Below are 15517 nucleotides of genomic sequence, written 5' to 3' on the forward strand. Positions count from 1 at the left end.
TTTTTTTTATAGTAGGGTATAGTCAATAGTAAAAAGAATCAGTCACATTGTACATGCAGTCGTACCTGCATGCAGCATGTCAGAGCAGGTGGAAAAGTCTGTAGAGCTTGGACTTCAGAGACATGGCTCCTCTTATACTTAAGAGTCCAGTGGGCGGTCCTACTTTTGACTAGCAGCTCTCTTTGTATGCAGTCATACTAGGAAGGCTGTCAGTCAATGAATGAAATACAAGATACACTTTTGCTACAAAATCTGTATAACTACCTGTGCTGTATGCCACGCTGCCTGCAGTTCAAACACCATGTTCAAAATGACCGTTGCCATTATGTTAAAAAAAATAAAAAATAAAAATCTTCCTACTAAAGGGTATTGTAGTCTTTTAGACAATGTCAAGAGAAATGGAAAATCAGGTAAATTGGAAACCCACCAGATGTCTAGCAAGGTCATCAGTGTGATTCATGTTTCTTCGGATAAGTTCAGTCTGTCGTGCTAAAGCCTGCATTTTCTGCTCAAATACATCCTCAAATAATATATTTATCCTTGTGTGTATTAGACTTTCAATCTGGTAAGAAAAGATAAAACAGTTAAAAGTTTGTTCCCACTATCCTGTAACAGTCAGCAAGTGAAGTCTGAGAACACTAGGATAGGATTCGTATTGTGAATATGCAGAGCTGAAGGGGGTGTTCACTTCAAATGGCTCTATCTCCAGTTTTATACCACATAGAAATCGGATCTGGTGTCATATGAAAGCTCAGATTCTACTAGAATCTAGATACTAGATATAAAAGAATTACAGAGATTACTAGTTTTAAAACAGTCAGGAATGTAATTCTAACAAAGTCCTTATTATAAAGAGAAAAAATGGACGGCACAGCTATATAAAGACATTATGACTTGGGTCGTTTTCTTTTTCCTCTATTAAGCCCTCTATCTGGCAAAACATTCCAGTAGCACGCCGCTACAGGTGGTGCTCTACAACCCCTGATGTATAGCACATAGCATTTTGAAGAAAAAAATAGAAAGAAGTCGGGGTGGGCACTCACCATTCCATGGTCGGCAGATGATACTTGACATTTCTCATATATAAAAACAAAGTCTTGCACTTTATTAAGTGCAAATAAAAATAATGATACAGGGAGGGAGAAAAAGCATTATAGGCACAAAAAAAAAAAAAAAAAAAATAATAAAAATCGCAAATGCATTTTTTGGCTTGAAAAAGCGTCAGATTAGACGCGAAACGGCTGTTGCCATTTTTTGTGCCTATAATGCTTTTTCTCCCTCCCTGTATCATTATTTTTATTTGCACTTAATAAAAGGACTTTGTTTTTATATATGAGAAGTGTCAAGTATCATCTGCCGACCATGGAATGGTGAGTGCCCACCCCGACTTCCTTCTATTTTTTCTTCAAAAGGAATGTAATTCTATATGCAGTGTCTCAGCATTGCTGCGATACCAGAAGCATTTTTCTAGGTGGTATAAAACCTGAGATACAACTATTTGCAATGACCATCCCACCTTTGGTGACTGCTTCAGCTCTATGTACTACATTGAGTACATGTTTATGTGCAGTCTCCCTGACAATGCTCAGTTAGAGCTTTACTAATGTGAGTTTTACAGCTGTCTTCTGTTAAATGGACATTAAATAGGTTAATAAAGTAAATTACGAAACCATTTGCAACATTCATTCCCCGATACAATAGCAAAAAATTAAGGAAAATGAGTTACACTTTTAGATGTTGTGCTCGTTTGTAAAGTTGCCTGATGAAGAGGCCTTTGTGCTCTATAGGCATGTGAATGCTATCTGTCTAATTAGCCAAATAGAGGTATCCCCCCCCCCCCGCCACTTTCCTCTTTTTTTTTGACACAAACGTATTTAACATCATATACTAGCGTACCTCACTCAATGTAACATTGTTTGAAGTTTTGGCTCGCTTTGCTTCAGGAACGTCCGAGCTGTATAGACAGTTTCTTTTCTTCTGACTAGCACCTTCATAAAGTAAAAACATGTAGTCATGATATACAGTATACCTACAATGAGGATCACAAAGTCTCCATCTAGGATGTCTGTCCCACAATAAGGACTCACTTCACATTTTCATCATCCATTTAACTGATCAGTTTTAGCCCCCAAAAAAGAAAAAAACAAACAAACAAACTGATGACTAGCTGTCTACATAGAGCCAATTTTAACCCCTTCCCGTCATTCGCCATATCATTACGGCAGATGTCAGGTCTTTAAAGATGGTGGCGACTTTGCTTCAAAGAGGTTGCCATAGTGACCACGTAGGCCCCTGTGTGGGTCCCCCCTTCCCTAATCCATTTTTATTCAACATTGATTCTATGTTAATAGATAGTCATTAGTTTCCATAGGTTTTCACCTGCTTTTACCATTTTTTTTTGTATCTGTAAAACTGATTAGCTAGGGGAAGTTCACACTACTAACTTTTGTTGCACTGATTAGTCATAGGATCAGAACAATAGACTTTAATAGCGATTGTGCCAAACACAGACAGAGCCCCCTCCCAGTCTGTGTCCATTCCCATAGACTCTATTGTAAATAAACACGATGGGGTCCGACAATCAGCCCCACGCAGATCATGTGGTCTATCAGCTCCCGAGAGGTGGAAGCTGCGATCTGCGCCCCGGGTAAAGCGCTATCGGTTCCGGTACCGTAGCTCTTTAGTCAGAAGGGCATTCCTGACAGTCTGTCAGGAACGTCCTTCTCTACAGCAGCGCCTATAGCGCTATACAGTGTGAGCAGGGAGGAACGCCCCCTCCCTCTGCTCACAGTGCTTGTCCATACCTAGACGAGCATTATCAGGAGGGGAGGGTCGTTCCTCCCCGGTCTTAGAGCACAGCGCCATTAGCGCTGCCTGTACAGAAGGATGTACCTGTCAGGAACGCCCTTCTGACTGTAAAAGAGCTACGGTACCGGGACCGATGGCGCTTTACCTAGGGCACAGATCGGGAAAGACATATCGACTTTCCAGCAGTATATAGAACTGCCTGTGCCCCGGACCATGAAAGGTCTTCTTTAATTTTGCTTCACAGTCCCAATGACCTTCGTCTCACAAATCAGATCTTGCCTTAGAACTCTGTTGTGCCCTTCCTAAGTTATTATTCCTGGAAATGTATGAATAAGCTGACAACTGGGTGTTATTAGTTGGGGGCGTGCTGACTGAGTGTCCACTCAGACTTAGTTGAGTGTCAATTTATTCATAAATATTCAGGAGCAATAAAAAAGGAACAGCACCAACCACAAAGAGTTCTGAAGAGATTCCTTGTAAATGTTATATTACGGGAAATCCCTTAGTAATTTTTAGGTGTGCAGATATATTCCATGCAGGTTACATCCTACATTGTTAAACTCTGCAACAAACTATGAGATTGGGTGTATCTGCTCCTATTTGCAGTGACACAATACAGTATACATATACTTTGGAGCCTCAAACCAGACTTACCAACAGCGGTATCGTTCTCAGGTTGGACAGAATCGGGGACTGCGCTGACAGTCGATGGAGAACTCAGCGCTTTAGAATCATCAGTAGGACAACTAGGAGTATCAAGCTGAACTTGGAGAGCTGCAGCACAGTTGGGATCTGGAAGCCCTGTCAGAGGCACATCAATGGAGGAGGTCTGAAAGTTCTTCTCCTCATCGATTATTTTTACTGTTATTGACGCATTCAGATTTTCGGAGATGGTGCTGCATTCAATATCGGTCTGTTTACCGACCCCCTGTACGTCCTGCACAAGCGTGCTCTCAGCAATCTCCAACGTCTCCTCGCTCAGGACTGGATTTCCAGTGTTAGTGGTTGAAGTGACTTGATCTAAGCCCGTGATGGGATTTTCTGCTGGAGCATTGTAATCTCGAACCAAAAAATGCGCTGTGTGAGAGAATGGGACATCTTCAGATTTTTGAGAAATCTGATCCCAAGTTTCATTATATGAACAGCCAATGTTAATTCCAGAGTCCACTTGCGAAACCTCTATGGACACCTTCAGACCATTGGGGAATACACCCGGGCCTTTGCCGATTTTAGCCGCAGCGTTGTCCTGGGCACCAAAGCTTTTCTCATTGAGTAACTCAGGCTGTTCTGCAGTTTTGCTAGGAGCGGCTTTAGCAGATTTGTCATTCTTGCAAGAGTTGTTTAGCTTGAGCGTGGCCAGTTGCTGCCGACAGCTTGCGTTCATAGTTTTCCTGGCTCTGAATTTTTTTTTCACATTTGTACTTGACATTAAGGGGGCCTACAAAAATAAAAGAAAGAAATTAGTCAATGCATTTCACAATATTAAGCTCAACATATCAAAGTAACGGCATATCACTACAATATGCAATCTCTATGATCCATGGAGTCAAATCGCTGGGAACCAGGGGCAGAGAAAAGTTACTGTATCTGGATTATTTTAAATTGTTACATTATATAATCAATATTACATAATTAGATCTGTAGCTTGTTACATGTTTATTTTTATAGGAAGTCAAACACCAGATTTTTTTTAATTAATTAAATCAGTAGTGCCTAAAGTTTATGAACGCAAAACCTACTTTTGGGCAAGATTTTTTCCAGGAAATCACCTCTATTGTACTTGGTTGCATTTGAAATAAAAAAAAAATGTCGCTACCTGTATTCTGCCTCTCATTCCGCTGTAATCTTCCTTTCATTCTGCCTTTTAGCACAGTACTCTGCCATCAGGAATTTTGGGGCCCAATATCAGCAAAGTTTGTGTGCCCCCCTCCTTTCTGATGTATCTGACAGTTCCCTGTCCTGATGCCCCTACACAGTATATATAATATGCTTCACAGTGGCCCCCACATGATTTATATATATATATATATATATATATATATATATATATATATATATATATATATATATAATAATAATAATTATATTATATATATATATATATATATATATTATGCCCCACATGGTATAATGCCCCACAGTGTCTCCAGACAGAATGGTCCACAGTCTCTCACAGTATAATACTCCAGAGCATAATGTCTCGGGCCGCTTTATTAGCAGAGATAGGCGAACCCCAACAAAATATTTATGAGGTTAGACCGCCTTCCCCCATGTTCATTTTGGTACATTACTGTACTATGGGGTCAATTCAGACCCTTTATCAGCAGCTATATTAGACTACAATGCAGCGCTGCACAGTCTAATCACCACTGAAGGCTCATGACCACCCAAAGGGTTGCAACACTCAGTTTGGGAACTATTGAATTCGAGGATATTTACTGCTGTCAGCCATTTTGTATACCCCCTAAAAAAGCAGACTGCAAAACTTCATTACTGGAGGGGGCAATTCATCTGCTTATCCCAAATGGAAAGTAGTGCACCACATACGTCATGCCCACCCAGTGTACAGAGAACTGCGTTCGGGGTCATCTAGGGCACTGCAGAGCTATACATACTGTTAGGAATGGATGGAGATGACAGCTGTCATGAGATCCAAACACAAAAATAGATTTCACAGACTGTGATAGCATCCATGCTGCAACAAGAGCCACTGATATACAACAACTGTCATGGAACTTGTCAGCGGCAACAACCCACAACCGCCATGGTCACAAGCCTTACCAGGAACGGCAATAACTGAATTTTTCCCCAAATCCTAGTTTAATGAATACATGATGGGAAGTAAGCCATGGACTCCCAGAGGGCTGCATGTTGTCACATACCTAAAAGTGTTATTCAGATAAGGTTGTCTCGTGACTTCTTAATGGTGGTTTAAATCCCCCCCTCCCCCCCCGGATTTTTTAGAATCTTATTATTTGAATGTTTGCAATTCTTAGATTTATTACGCTGCAGACAAAGTATTGCAGTCTATGCTAAAATCGCTATGTAACTATTAAGCCCTGCCACAGACTGGACTTAATAATAATTTAGCAATGGTAATAACCCTGGGAACATTTACAAGGTTACAAGGGGGAGCATCTATAGGTCACTGTGCAGGGAGGGGGAGGAGGTGAGTTGTGATAATCAATTATTAGGAATAGGGGATCTTATTTATATGCACATGATACATAAAAAGCCATACTCCCCTGTCCTCTGGTGTCTACCAGTGTGGTCTGGTCCTGCGGTTCTGGTGTATTCTTCTGGCTGAAGTCCCCACCACATGTGACCGCTGCGGTCTCAGCACAGGACATCATAGGTAATGACATCCCATGTCCTTTCCATAGACTGATTAGCCTCAGCGGCCACGTGAACCTGAGCATACCTGGAACAGATCCAGCTTTGGGACGGTATGGGAGGATGCTTATAGGATCTGCCATAGCAGATGTAATGTACAGGGAGTGGGCACACAGTCACCTCCCCCAAAAAAAACCACTTTCTAAACTCGCTCTGCATAATCCTCAGTTCTCATTCACACGACATGATTCTACAGCGCTTTATTAATGGCCAGCACATGGCCCTACAGACATTAATGGATCAATTCACATGACTGTTTTAATGACCTGTGTGACGGGGGAAAAAAAAAAAAAAAAAAAAAAAAAAGTACATGCCAAAAAAACAGAACTGTGCATGTTGGAGATGGCAATCTAATGCCATTACTTGTCCGGCCCTACAATTGCTCTTTGCTGGAAGGCAATTTCACAACCTTCATATTTCACAACAGTGTCAGTGTCCTGTCTAGAAAGCCTTTCTATTTCTACCTTCCTATTCATTATACATTTCCATAGTTGGCTAACAACCGTGTTCACACTGACAGGTTTTACACACGGCACTCTGAGCTGTGTCATCACTTTATTGTCTCTGTATTTCCCAGCTCTATATTCATCTAAGGCTGACAGTACCCCAGTATAAACTAGTATAACACGTGTCACCTATTAGTGGTAATGGACCAATATATCAGAAAACGTCCCTCTAAAAGACACAAAGTCCCTAATAGTGACTGCGCCCCCTTCCACCAATACTGAGTAATGACAGCAAGATCTTCCTCCTCCTCCAGTTACAGCAGAAGTCACGGCCTCCCCCTGCCCATAGTTTCTGAAAGACATGTGCCCTCTGTATCTGCTGTGCTGTCAGTGACCCTGGACTCCACCAAATGGCTTATATAGTTTCATAATTCCTAGATAACAAGCTCAGTGTACATGGCTTTTTTGGCCAAAATGCAGAAAAATCAACTTAAAAAAGACCAGATTTCACCAAGTCTTTACAGGACATTGCCCTGGACACAGATATATACACACACACACACACACACACACACACACAGTGTATACTCGTCTGCCCTTCTATCTAGTCTTAGTGTTTTGCAAAGCTGCCAGCAGAGAACAAATCTCTATGGAGTGAGGTAATAACAGTGCCCGCACTCATTTTACAGGCGCAGATGTCACAGAGGGCAGGGGGTAACTCCGAACTCAGAAAAGTGTTTTGCTACCGAAAGCAAAGGAGTTAAACAGCAGCCATCCCTGAAGACAACCACAAATGAATGACTAAATAACATTGCGGACACCTAGTGTATGTACTAGTCCTACTGCACACCCGTAGCACAGTACTTAAGGGTATATCTACTACCACATACGTGGGCACACCATCTACTTCCACAAAGAAAAACGGGATCTGTGGTTGGACTAAAAGCCCTTTTATATGGGATGATCAGCACAATGACCATTTTGTACAACGATTCCTTCCCATGTAAATATACCCTCAATTCTTATACTGTATTCTTCCATTTGATTCATACACAATCCAACCTGAAAAAAACAGATGTATGCCACCACTGATGTCTAGGTATACAAGCATTCTAACCTAGGGAATAATATAAAGGCACATGGCTGTGTAATAAGCCAACTCGGCTACCTAAAAGGATTGTGTATTACTATAGTCATCATTGGGTTGGATATAGGGCTGGGTGATTAATCGAACGATAATCAAAAGTCGATTGAATTCATCGTTGTGAACTTGATCAATTATTTTGCATTTATTCCATCCTGTCTCCTGCCATTGGCTAAAGGATATGTCACTGACTGTACACTATCTATTCAGGAGTACTAATATACATGACCAACAAACCAAAAAGGGGCTTAAAATAATCGTTCATTAATCGCAATCAAGGTAAAATGGTCAATTAATTGTGATATTGATTTAGGTAATAATTGTTCAGCCCTAGTTGGAGGGGAGGGGTATATAGCGAGGGGAAGGGAAGGTCAGGAGTGGGGGAAGCAGCAGAAGCCAACCCAGAAAATGTGGTGTTACACTGGAGCCATTCAGATGACGTAACACAAGGAAGACTTAGGGCCCCTTCACACGGAGTAAGCGCGCCGCTCATTTAGACTCATACACGCGAGCGCTTCAAAACAGATCCCATTCACTTCAATGGGAGCATGCGTGAAGCCGGCTTTACCGGGGGAACGTTCAGTAGCCCAGCACCCATAAATGAAGTGATGCCATCCTGGCATGCTCAGTTCTCCAGAGAACTAAACCACCGGAAAATGGCTGCTTGGACATGCACAGTCAGCTCTGCCTGAAGTCGAAGTGGCGGAGCCGATTGCACATGCACAATATTTTAGGTACACACAGCGCTGTGTCAGATACCTGTGAAAGGCAGAAGTTCTAGCCAAGAGGAGGAAGGGAGTGATCAGAAGCATAAAAGGAGTGGTGGAGAGTTATAACGCAGGAGGTGCTCGGAGCACTGGGGATACTACAAGAGCAAGAACCATTTTTGGGAGGCCGCTCTTGTAGTTCAATACAGAAGTGTACTGCACAGGCGTCGAATGTTGGACCGAGACGGAAGACAGAAGAGGCGGGGTTGCAGCTGAAGATGGAGGCGTCGCTGGAGTGAGCTCTTGGTCAGCAGTGGGGACGCCCCCATTGCCGTTTGAGCACTTGAGCCCGCCCTCATTGCTGCGGAGAACTCATTTGCATACCGGTTAAAACCGGTATTTTTAAGGAACGGCGCCGCGGACACCACGTCTAAAGGTAAGAGACGAATAGCCTTTCTTAAGACTATTCCGACATGGTAATTAGAAAAAATGTTGGTTTACTGATAGAATCCCTTTAATCTTAATACTGTACAGATCCACAATTGCGGACAATTACGGACCCGCAAAATACGGTCGTATGAATGGGGCTTTACAGAGCCTTCAATTATACAAACAACTTTGTACTGGATTTGGTACAATTCTGAACAATTAATGTTCACTATTTACATCGTACTGATCTGTTTTATAGGTCCGTGCAATGTTATTATGACCTGTAATAATATCACGTCTGCTATAAAATAGATACTGTGTAAATAGTAAAGGGTCCCCACACAGTCCAATCTGCTCCACAGTGACCACCACACAGTACAATCTGCTCCGCCACCACACAGTATAATCTGTTCCACAGATGTGAGCCAACAGAGACGGTTCTGAGTGCCACCTGTGCCATAGGTTCGCCATCACGGTTATACAGTGATATACTACTCATCTGATCAGAAATCAGGATATGTGTTTGGGATGGTGCAGCTGAGCTGAAGGTATATTAGGATGCAGATGATATAGCAGTTTATGTGTGCACCTCTACACCCCCAACCTCTATCTGGACACTGAATGGTATCAGTATAGTAGGTACACTATAAGCTATGAGTAAGGGACTTCCCGAAACACGTAAGCTATTCATTTTATTTTATCAAGTCTTGGATCCTTGTCAATTGGATGTTTTTTTTTAATCTGATGAAGTAAAAGTTATCCTATTAATATTATAAATGTGAAATGTTTGTGAGTTTGGATGTTCGGATGTTTGGCGGTCAATCCCGCAAAACCCGCTCCACCGATTTGGCTAAAATTTTCCACAAACACTACTTTTGAACACAATAACCCACATACGTTTTCCACAGGACCCCCACAAAAAAACAAACTGACATCACCATCTCTGCAATCTCACACACTTTGGACCATAGCAAGCCCCTAAACTTCACATTACCCTCTACAGCCTAGCCCCTAACCCCACACACTAACAGTCACATATACTTTCCCACTTTCACCCTCACCTTCACCCTCCTGCAGGAGCCTACCTCTGTCACTCTCCGGACCAGCCATGTTTGCCGACCCCCACCGCTGGGAGGATCCGTGCAACCGCCAACCACACTACTCCACTAGCTTCACAGGAGCATGCGCACTTTGCACGCCACCATTGTGCGCCTCCACCTAAGGCCGCAGCACACAAAATCCTGCCTCCAGCCCGCAACAGTACCCAATGCCGCTGTCACCTCCCTGCTGTTTCCTCTGCACGATCCATCCACCAGCTCGACACTGGTAAGTTCACGTACGCCATAGCCCTTCCCTTACACAATCGCGCATACACTACGCTACCCCCGTCATGTCTCGGGTTCCTGCCAACTTTGCGTCCTCCGCCACCTTCTCTTACCCCGTTTGTCCCTCGCTGCGCGGAGGCATCCTCCTGCTCATCTCCGCCGCCTGAGCTAGGCTGCCGCCGCGAAGGTTCCTATAGCAGCCGCTAGCTCTCCCACACAGCTCAGTGTGTCCAGGCTGCTGCAGGCTATGCTACGTAGCCTGCAGTAGCACTGGCACGATTATGCAATACATTACGATTGCAATGCATTGCATTGTTCAGGACACCCCCTGCTGGTGTACAACGGTATTGTTTTGCAAGCTGCTGGATGCAGCCTGCAAACCTCATTAGCATTAAAATAAAATAAAAAAATAAAAATAAAAAAACAATACTGTGAAACACACACATTACCTCTCCCCGCCTCCGAAATCCCCCACTCTACTGACTGAACTAAACATTGTGCATACACTCACACTATTAGGCAATGCATTGCAATACATTACTATTGCAATGCATTGCATTATTCAGCGCACCCCCTGCTCTCCTTCACACCCAATAAACGCCCATGTATTTGCTGAAAATACACGTCTACAAATACACGTGTAAGGGTCCATTCACACGGCGTAACGCGGCGCTCATTTGGTGCTTATTTTTACGCCGAGCGCCACGTTACAGGAGCGTTTGCGCCACGCTATTTACGGTGCGCGTTTACGGTCGCGTGTGCGCGGCGTTAACGCTGCAAAAATCCGATCGTAAAATTTCACCCGCGACTCGATTTACACACTTCTACAATCACCGCAGACGAAGTCGCGGGTAGCAGCTAGTATTTTATGTATATGGCATGCTGGAATTTTTTTTTATCCATTTTTCTGCATCCTAGGTATACTATGGCTTTAAAAGAAATATTAGACTACTTTTACAAGTGTTCATTTGAGCAGTAAATTATCGTCAGCAAAGACACAAAATTCATCCAGCAAGTAGAAAATATGGAGACTTCATTCAAAGTATAAAAGCGACCAGAAGTAGGATGTGAGGAACGCTGTAAATATCTGAGTGTCAGATGCAAGTATCCTCAGTCATGGCTGAACTATATGATATTTGTATGGACGCACATCTTGAATATTTTCAGGAGTCTTGTCTTTTGGAACTGTGCTGCTCTGCTCCTCCATCCCTGTCTTCATTGTCTTCGGAGTCCTAAACATCAGAGCACTGTTTGCTTCTGTGTGCGCGTACCTCATATAGAGACAGTGGAGATCTCAATGTCCTACTGCACATGCTTGGAAAAGTCCTACTGCACATGCTTGGAAAAGTTCTGCTACTTTGCATTATTTGAAAAAATTAAAGAACAAACAATGACAAAACTATGCACCTGGCACACAGGGGCCCAACAACAGCCGCAGCGCCCTTTCAGTATTGCCAGTCACAATGCCTTGGGCACTACTGAGCCAGCCACAAGCATATCCTCTTCAGCAGTGAGCAGAAAATAAAGTGACTGCTGCCTAAGCACACACTGCATCTTCACTGGTATCACCCACCACATGCCCGGGTATAGGGCAGGCCTCTGGTTATCACCCACCACGTGCCCAGGGATAGGGCAGGCCTCTGCTTATAGCCCAGCACAATTTCCAGAGATACAGCCCACCAGCATGCACAGAGATAGAGCTGGCCTCTGGTTATTGCCTACCACAATGCCCAGACATAGGACGGGCCTCTGGTTATAACCCACCTTGTGCTTCTGGAAGGCTTCTGGATACAAGAAATTGGGTGGCTTTCTGGCTATCGTGCACAGTGTGCCCAGAGGTAAGATACCCCATCACCCAAGTGCCAAAGGATAATCAGCTCTCTGACTACTCCTTGGAAGCAGTTTCAACACTGCTATTGTTGATGCATGCCCATGAGCAGGCTGGCTACCTGGCATTCATCGAAGCATGCCCAGGCCGGCAATCTGGCTATCATCCAAGCATGCCCAGGCCGGCAATCTGGCTATCATCCAAGCATGCCCAGGCCGGCAATCTGGCTATCATCCAAGCATGCCCAGGCCGGCAATCTGGCTATCATCCAAGCATGCCCAGGCCGGCAATCTGGCTATCATCCAAGCATGCCCAGGCCGGCAATCTGGCATTCATCCAAGCATGCCCAGGCCGGCAATCTGGCATTCATCCAAGCATGCCCAGGCCGGCAATCTGGCATTCATCGAAGCATGCCCAGGCCGGCAATCTGGCATTCATCGAAGCATGCCCAGGCCAGCAATCTGGCATTTATCGAAGCATGCCCAGGCTCAGGCCGGCAACCTGACATTCATAGAAGCATGCCCATGCCGGCAATCTGGCTATCATCCAAGCATGCCCAGGCTCAGACTGGCAATCTGGCTATCATCCAAGCATGCCCAGGCTCAGACTGGCAATCTGGCTATCATCCAAGCATGCCCATGATCAGACCGGCAACCTGGCATTCACCGAAGCATGCCACTAAACAGGTCTGCGATCTAGTCGCCCATGAGGCCTGGGAACAAGACTGCTGTCAGGCTAGCACAGTCTTCTCACCACAAGCCCTCCAGTGGGGGCAGCATTGTTCCTCTTATGGAAATGCCCTTTAAGCACTTCCCCTCCAGCACAGGCGACCACCGTTATTAAAACGCACAGCCTCCATAACTGGGAATTGGCCTTTTGAATATTTTGACTATCTAAATCTTTATTTATAATGACAGAGCAGGTTAGGCAGCAATAACCAGCCTGTCTCCTGCAAACTGCAGCAAGTTCTTCTGTGTCTCAGTGAGACGTCACTCGGTCTGCCCCAAATCGCCTCCGCTCACCTCGTCATTACTCGTGGCCGCCTCCATCGCTAGAGCTGCTCCCGTACACGATCACGTGGAGGACCGTATCCGTTTGGAGCCAAACTTGGTCAACAGTTACAGCTACGCCCCTCGTCGATCGCGTCACGAGCAGAGGGCGTATTCTCCGCGCGAGTCATGTGTTTGGAACAAGTCATGTGACAGAGACACGTGAAGGGTCTTGTGGGTAATTGCATTGTGGCATAAGATGCTGAATATAGCGTGTGATAGAGTGGGAGTGACTGCCAGACCTGCCAGCGCTGCCTGGGAGGAGATGATATCTGTGCTAGCGCTCCCTCTACTGGCACCAGGGAATAGGGCATTATTTTGTCTCTTGTCTTATGCTTGTCTTTAGGATGCAGTGCCTTTACATTTCTGCACAAATGGCCATTTTTTTTTTTAATTTTCCTTTGCAGAGCGGGTTGTTGTTTTTGTAATGCTTAAAGATGTATTTTTGTGACGTTATTTTCAGTAGCTAAAGATATAGCATTTAATTTATTGTATATTATAATTTATTTAATTGTGCAAAGCAAATCAGTGAATTTTGCTGAAGATGTGATGTGTTGAAGGGGTTTTCCGGCCCCCAATCAGATTGTCATACCGATGACCTGTCCACAGTTTGCAATCTGTGGGGATCCGGCACCCGCACAGATCATCTGCATGTGGATAGGCGGCACATGCAGCACTGCTACTATGTAAGGAATGGCGCTGAACTCCCAGCTCCCGGAGGACTCTAGAACAGATGATCTATGCAGGGTCCAAGTGTCAGACCCTGACAGATCACATACTGATGGCCTAAAATCTATGGATACGTCATCAGTATGACAGTTCGATTGGTGAGCGGAAAACTCCTTTAAAGGGGTTGTCCCATCACAAGGATCCTATCTATACTGCTTGTTAATGTGAATGTAAGACTTTTCCTAAATACATTGCTTCAGCAAAACTGCTTTGTTTGTCCATTATCTTACTTTATTCAATTCATTGTTGACACATCCCTTGACTTATCTGCTCAAAAGTCCAGTGATGTATCTGTCTGCTCTCGGGGGTAGACACAGCTATTCCTGTGTCTACACCACGTGACCTAGCTTCCTGCTTTCAGATAGAGGAAAGGAGCTGCTTTCATTTCTTCTGTTCTCCCAGTTATCAGGCTAGCTAATTCAATTGTGTTCATTATGGCAGAGACAGGCACTGTAACATCTCTGCCTGTTCGGGTCTCTGCGCCACCCTCTGCTCGCGTCCTGCGGCGCAGGAGGCATGTGCAGTTTGATAATCTGCTTAAAGTTTTTAGTTGCACTGTGTGAACTCAGCTCTAGTTCTGTGATTGCTTTTGCACCACACCCGTCTTCTGCCCTTGTTCCCTCTGTCCATTCAGTGGTTTGATTTTGTCTTGCCTGTGATTGACAGCTTTCCTTCCTATCAGGTTCAGGGCGGGTTCTTCCTCCCCTATTTAGTCTTGGCTCACAGTCACACTAGTGCCGGTTATTGCCTCTTGCTTTCTGGTATCTCGTGCTGTTTATTTACTTGTATTCTGATCCTTGACCTCTGGCTTTCCTACTGACTATTCTCTTGACTCCGATTTGGCACTGCATCGCCCTCTTGTTACCGAACCCTGGCTAGCTGACCTCCCTTTGTTGTTCGTCTTGTCTGCGTTTTGTGTTTCACGTATTCAGGGAGGGACTGTCTTCGTGGTTGTCGCCTATTACCTAGAATAGGGTCTGGCAATAGGAAGGGAAAGTTGGGGGCTTCAGCTTAGGGCTCACTGTCCCTTGTGCCCCTTCCTCCAGGGTTCACCAGCAGCTTCTGGGGAATTATCATCTGGCTATTCCCTAACAGGCAGTCTCTGTATGTACCACAGAATGGAGTTGCTGCTGCCTGTACTTCATAGTACAATATGGGTGGGCGGAGCGACACGTTAATTTGGGGCGGAGCTAAATGGCAGGTTGTGAAACCCCGCCCACCAAATGATGCAAGAAACCAGGAAGAAAGAAGATTTTACAGCAGTAAAGACTGCTGAGTATGCGACGTGGGAATACCCCTTTAAGGCTGTATTCACATCTGTGCTCATTGCCGTTTGGCCACTCCATATATTATTACACTTAAAAAATGTGCGTAATTACTTTTTAAGGGGATTGGGTTTCCATTTTTCGGGTCCCCAAGCGGTCCAAATAAAAACCTGAACGCAGGTGTGAACCTAGCGTACTTCTGTATGATATGGTTTGTTACACTAATGGGAATGTGAGGTATGGAAATCTATCGCTTTAAAAGTGCCTCTTTAGTTTTCCTTAAAGGGGTTGTCCCATTAAAGAGGACCTTTCACCATTTTGCCCATAGGCAGTTCTATATACTGCCGGAAAGCTGACAGTGCGCTGAGTTCAGCACACTGTCGGCTTTCCTGAT

At 44.4% G+C, this 15517-nt stretch overlaps 1 protein-coding gene across 2 annotated transcripts in view; it reads right to left on the reverse strand.

The window, feature by feature from the left end:
• ATF7IP2 (activating transcription factor 7 interacting protein 2) overlaps nt 1-13198 on the reverse strand; it is a 34026-nt gene extending 20828 nt beyond the window's left edge. For both annotated transcript variants that reach the window (XM_075285949.1, XM_075285948.1), the window contains exons 1-4: nt 13103-13198; nt 3463-4246; nt 1897-1988; nt 428-562 (exon numbers count right to left, since the gene is read on the reverse strand). In XM_075285949.1, coding sequence (XP_075142050.1) covers nt 428-562; nt 1897-1988; nt 3463-4246; nt 13103-13129 — 1038 coding nt within the window. In that variant the 5' untranslated portion in view covers nt 13130-13198. The remainder of the gene's footprint in view (nt 1-427; nt 563-1896; nt 1989-3462; nt 4247-13102) is intronic.
• Between the last annotated feature and the right edge of the window lie 2319 nt (nt 13199-15517).

Source organism: Leptodactylus fuscus, chromosome 8, assembly GCF_031893055.1.
Source record: "Leptodactylus fuscus isolate aLepFus1 chromosome 8, aLepFus1.hap2, whole genome shotgun sequence".
NCBI lineage: Eukaryota > Metazoa > Chordata > Amphibia > Anura > Leptodactylidae > Leptodactylus > Leptodactylus fuscus.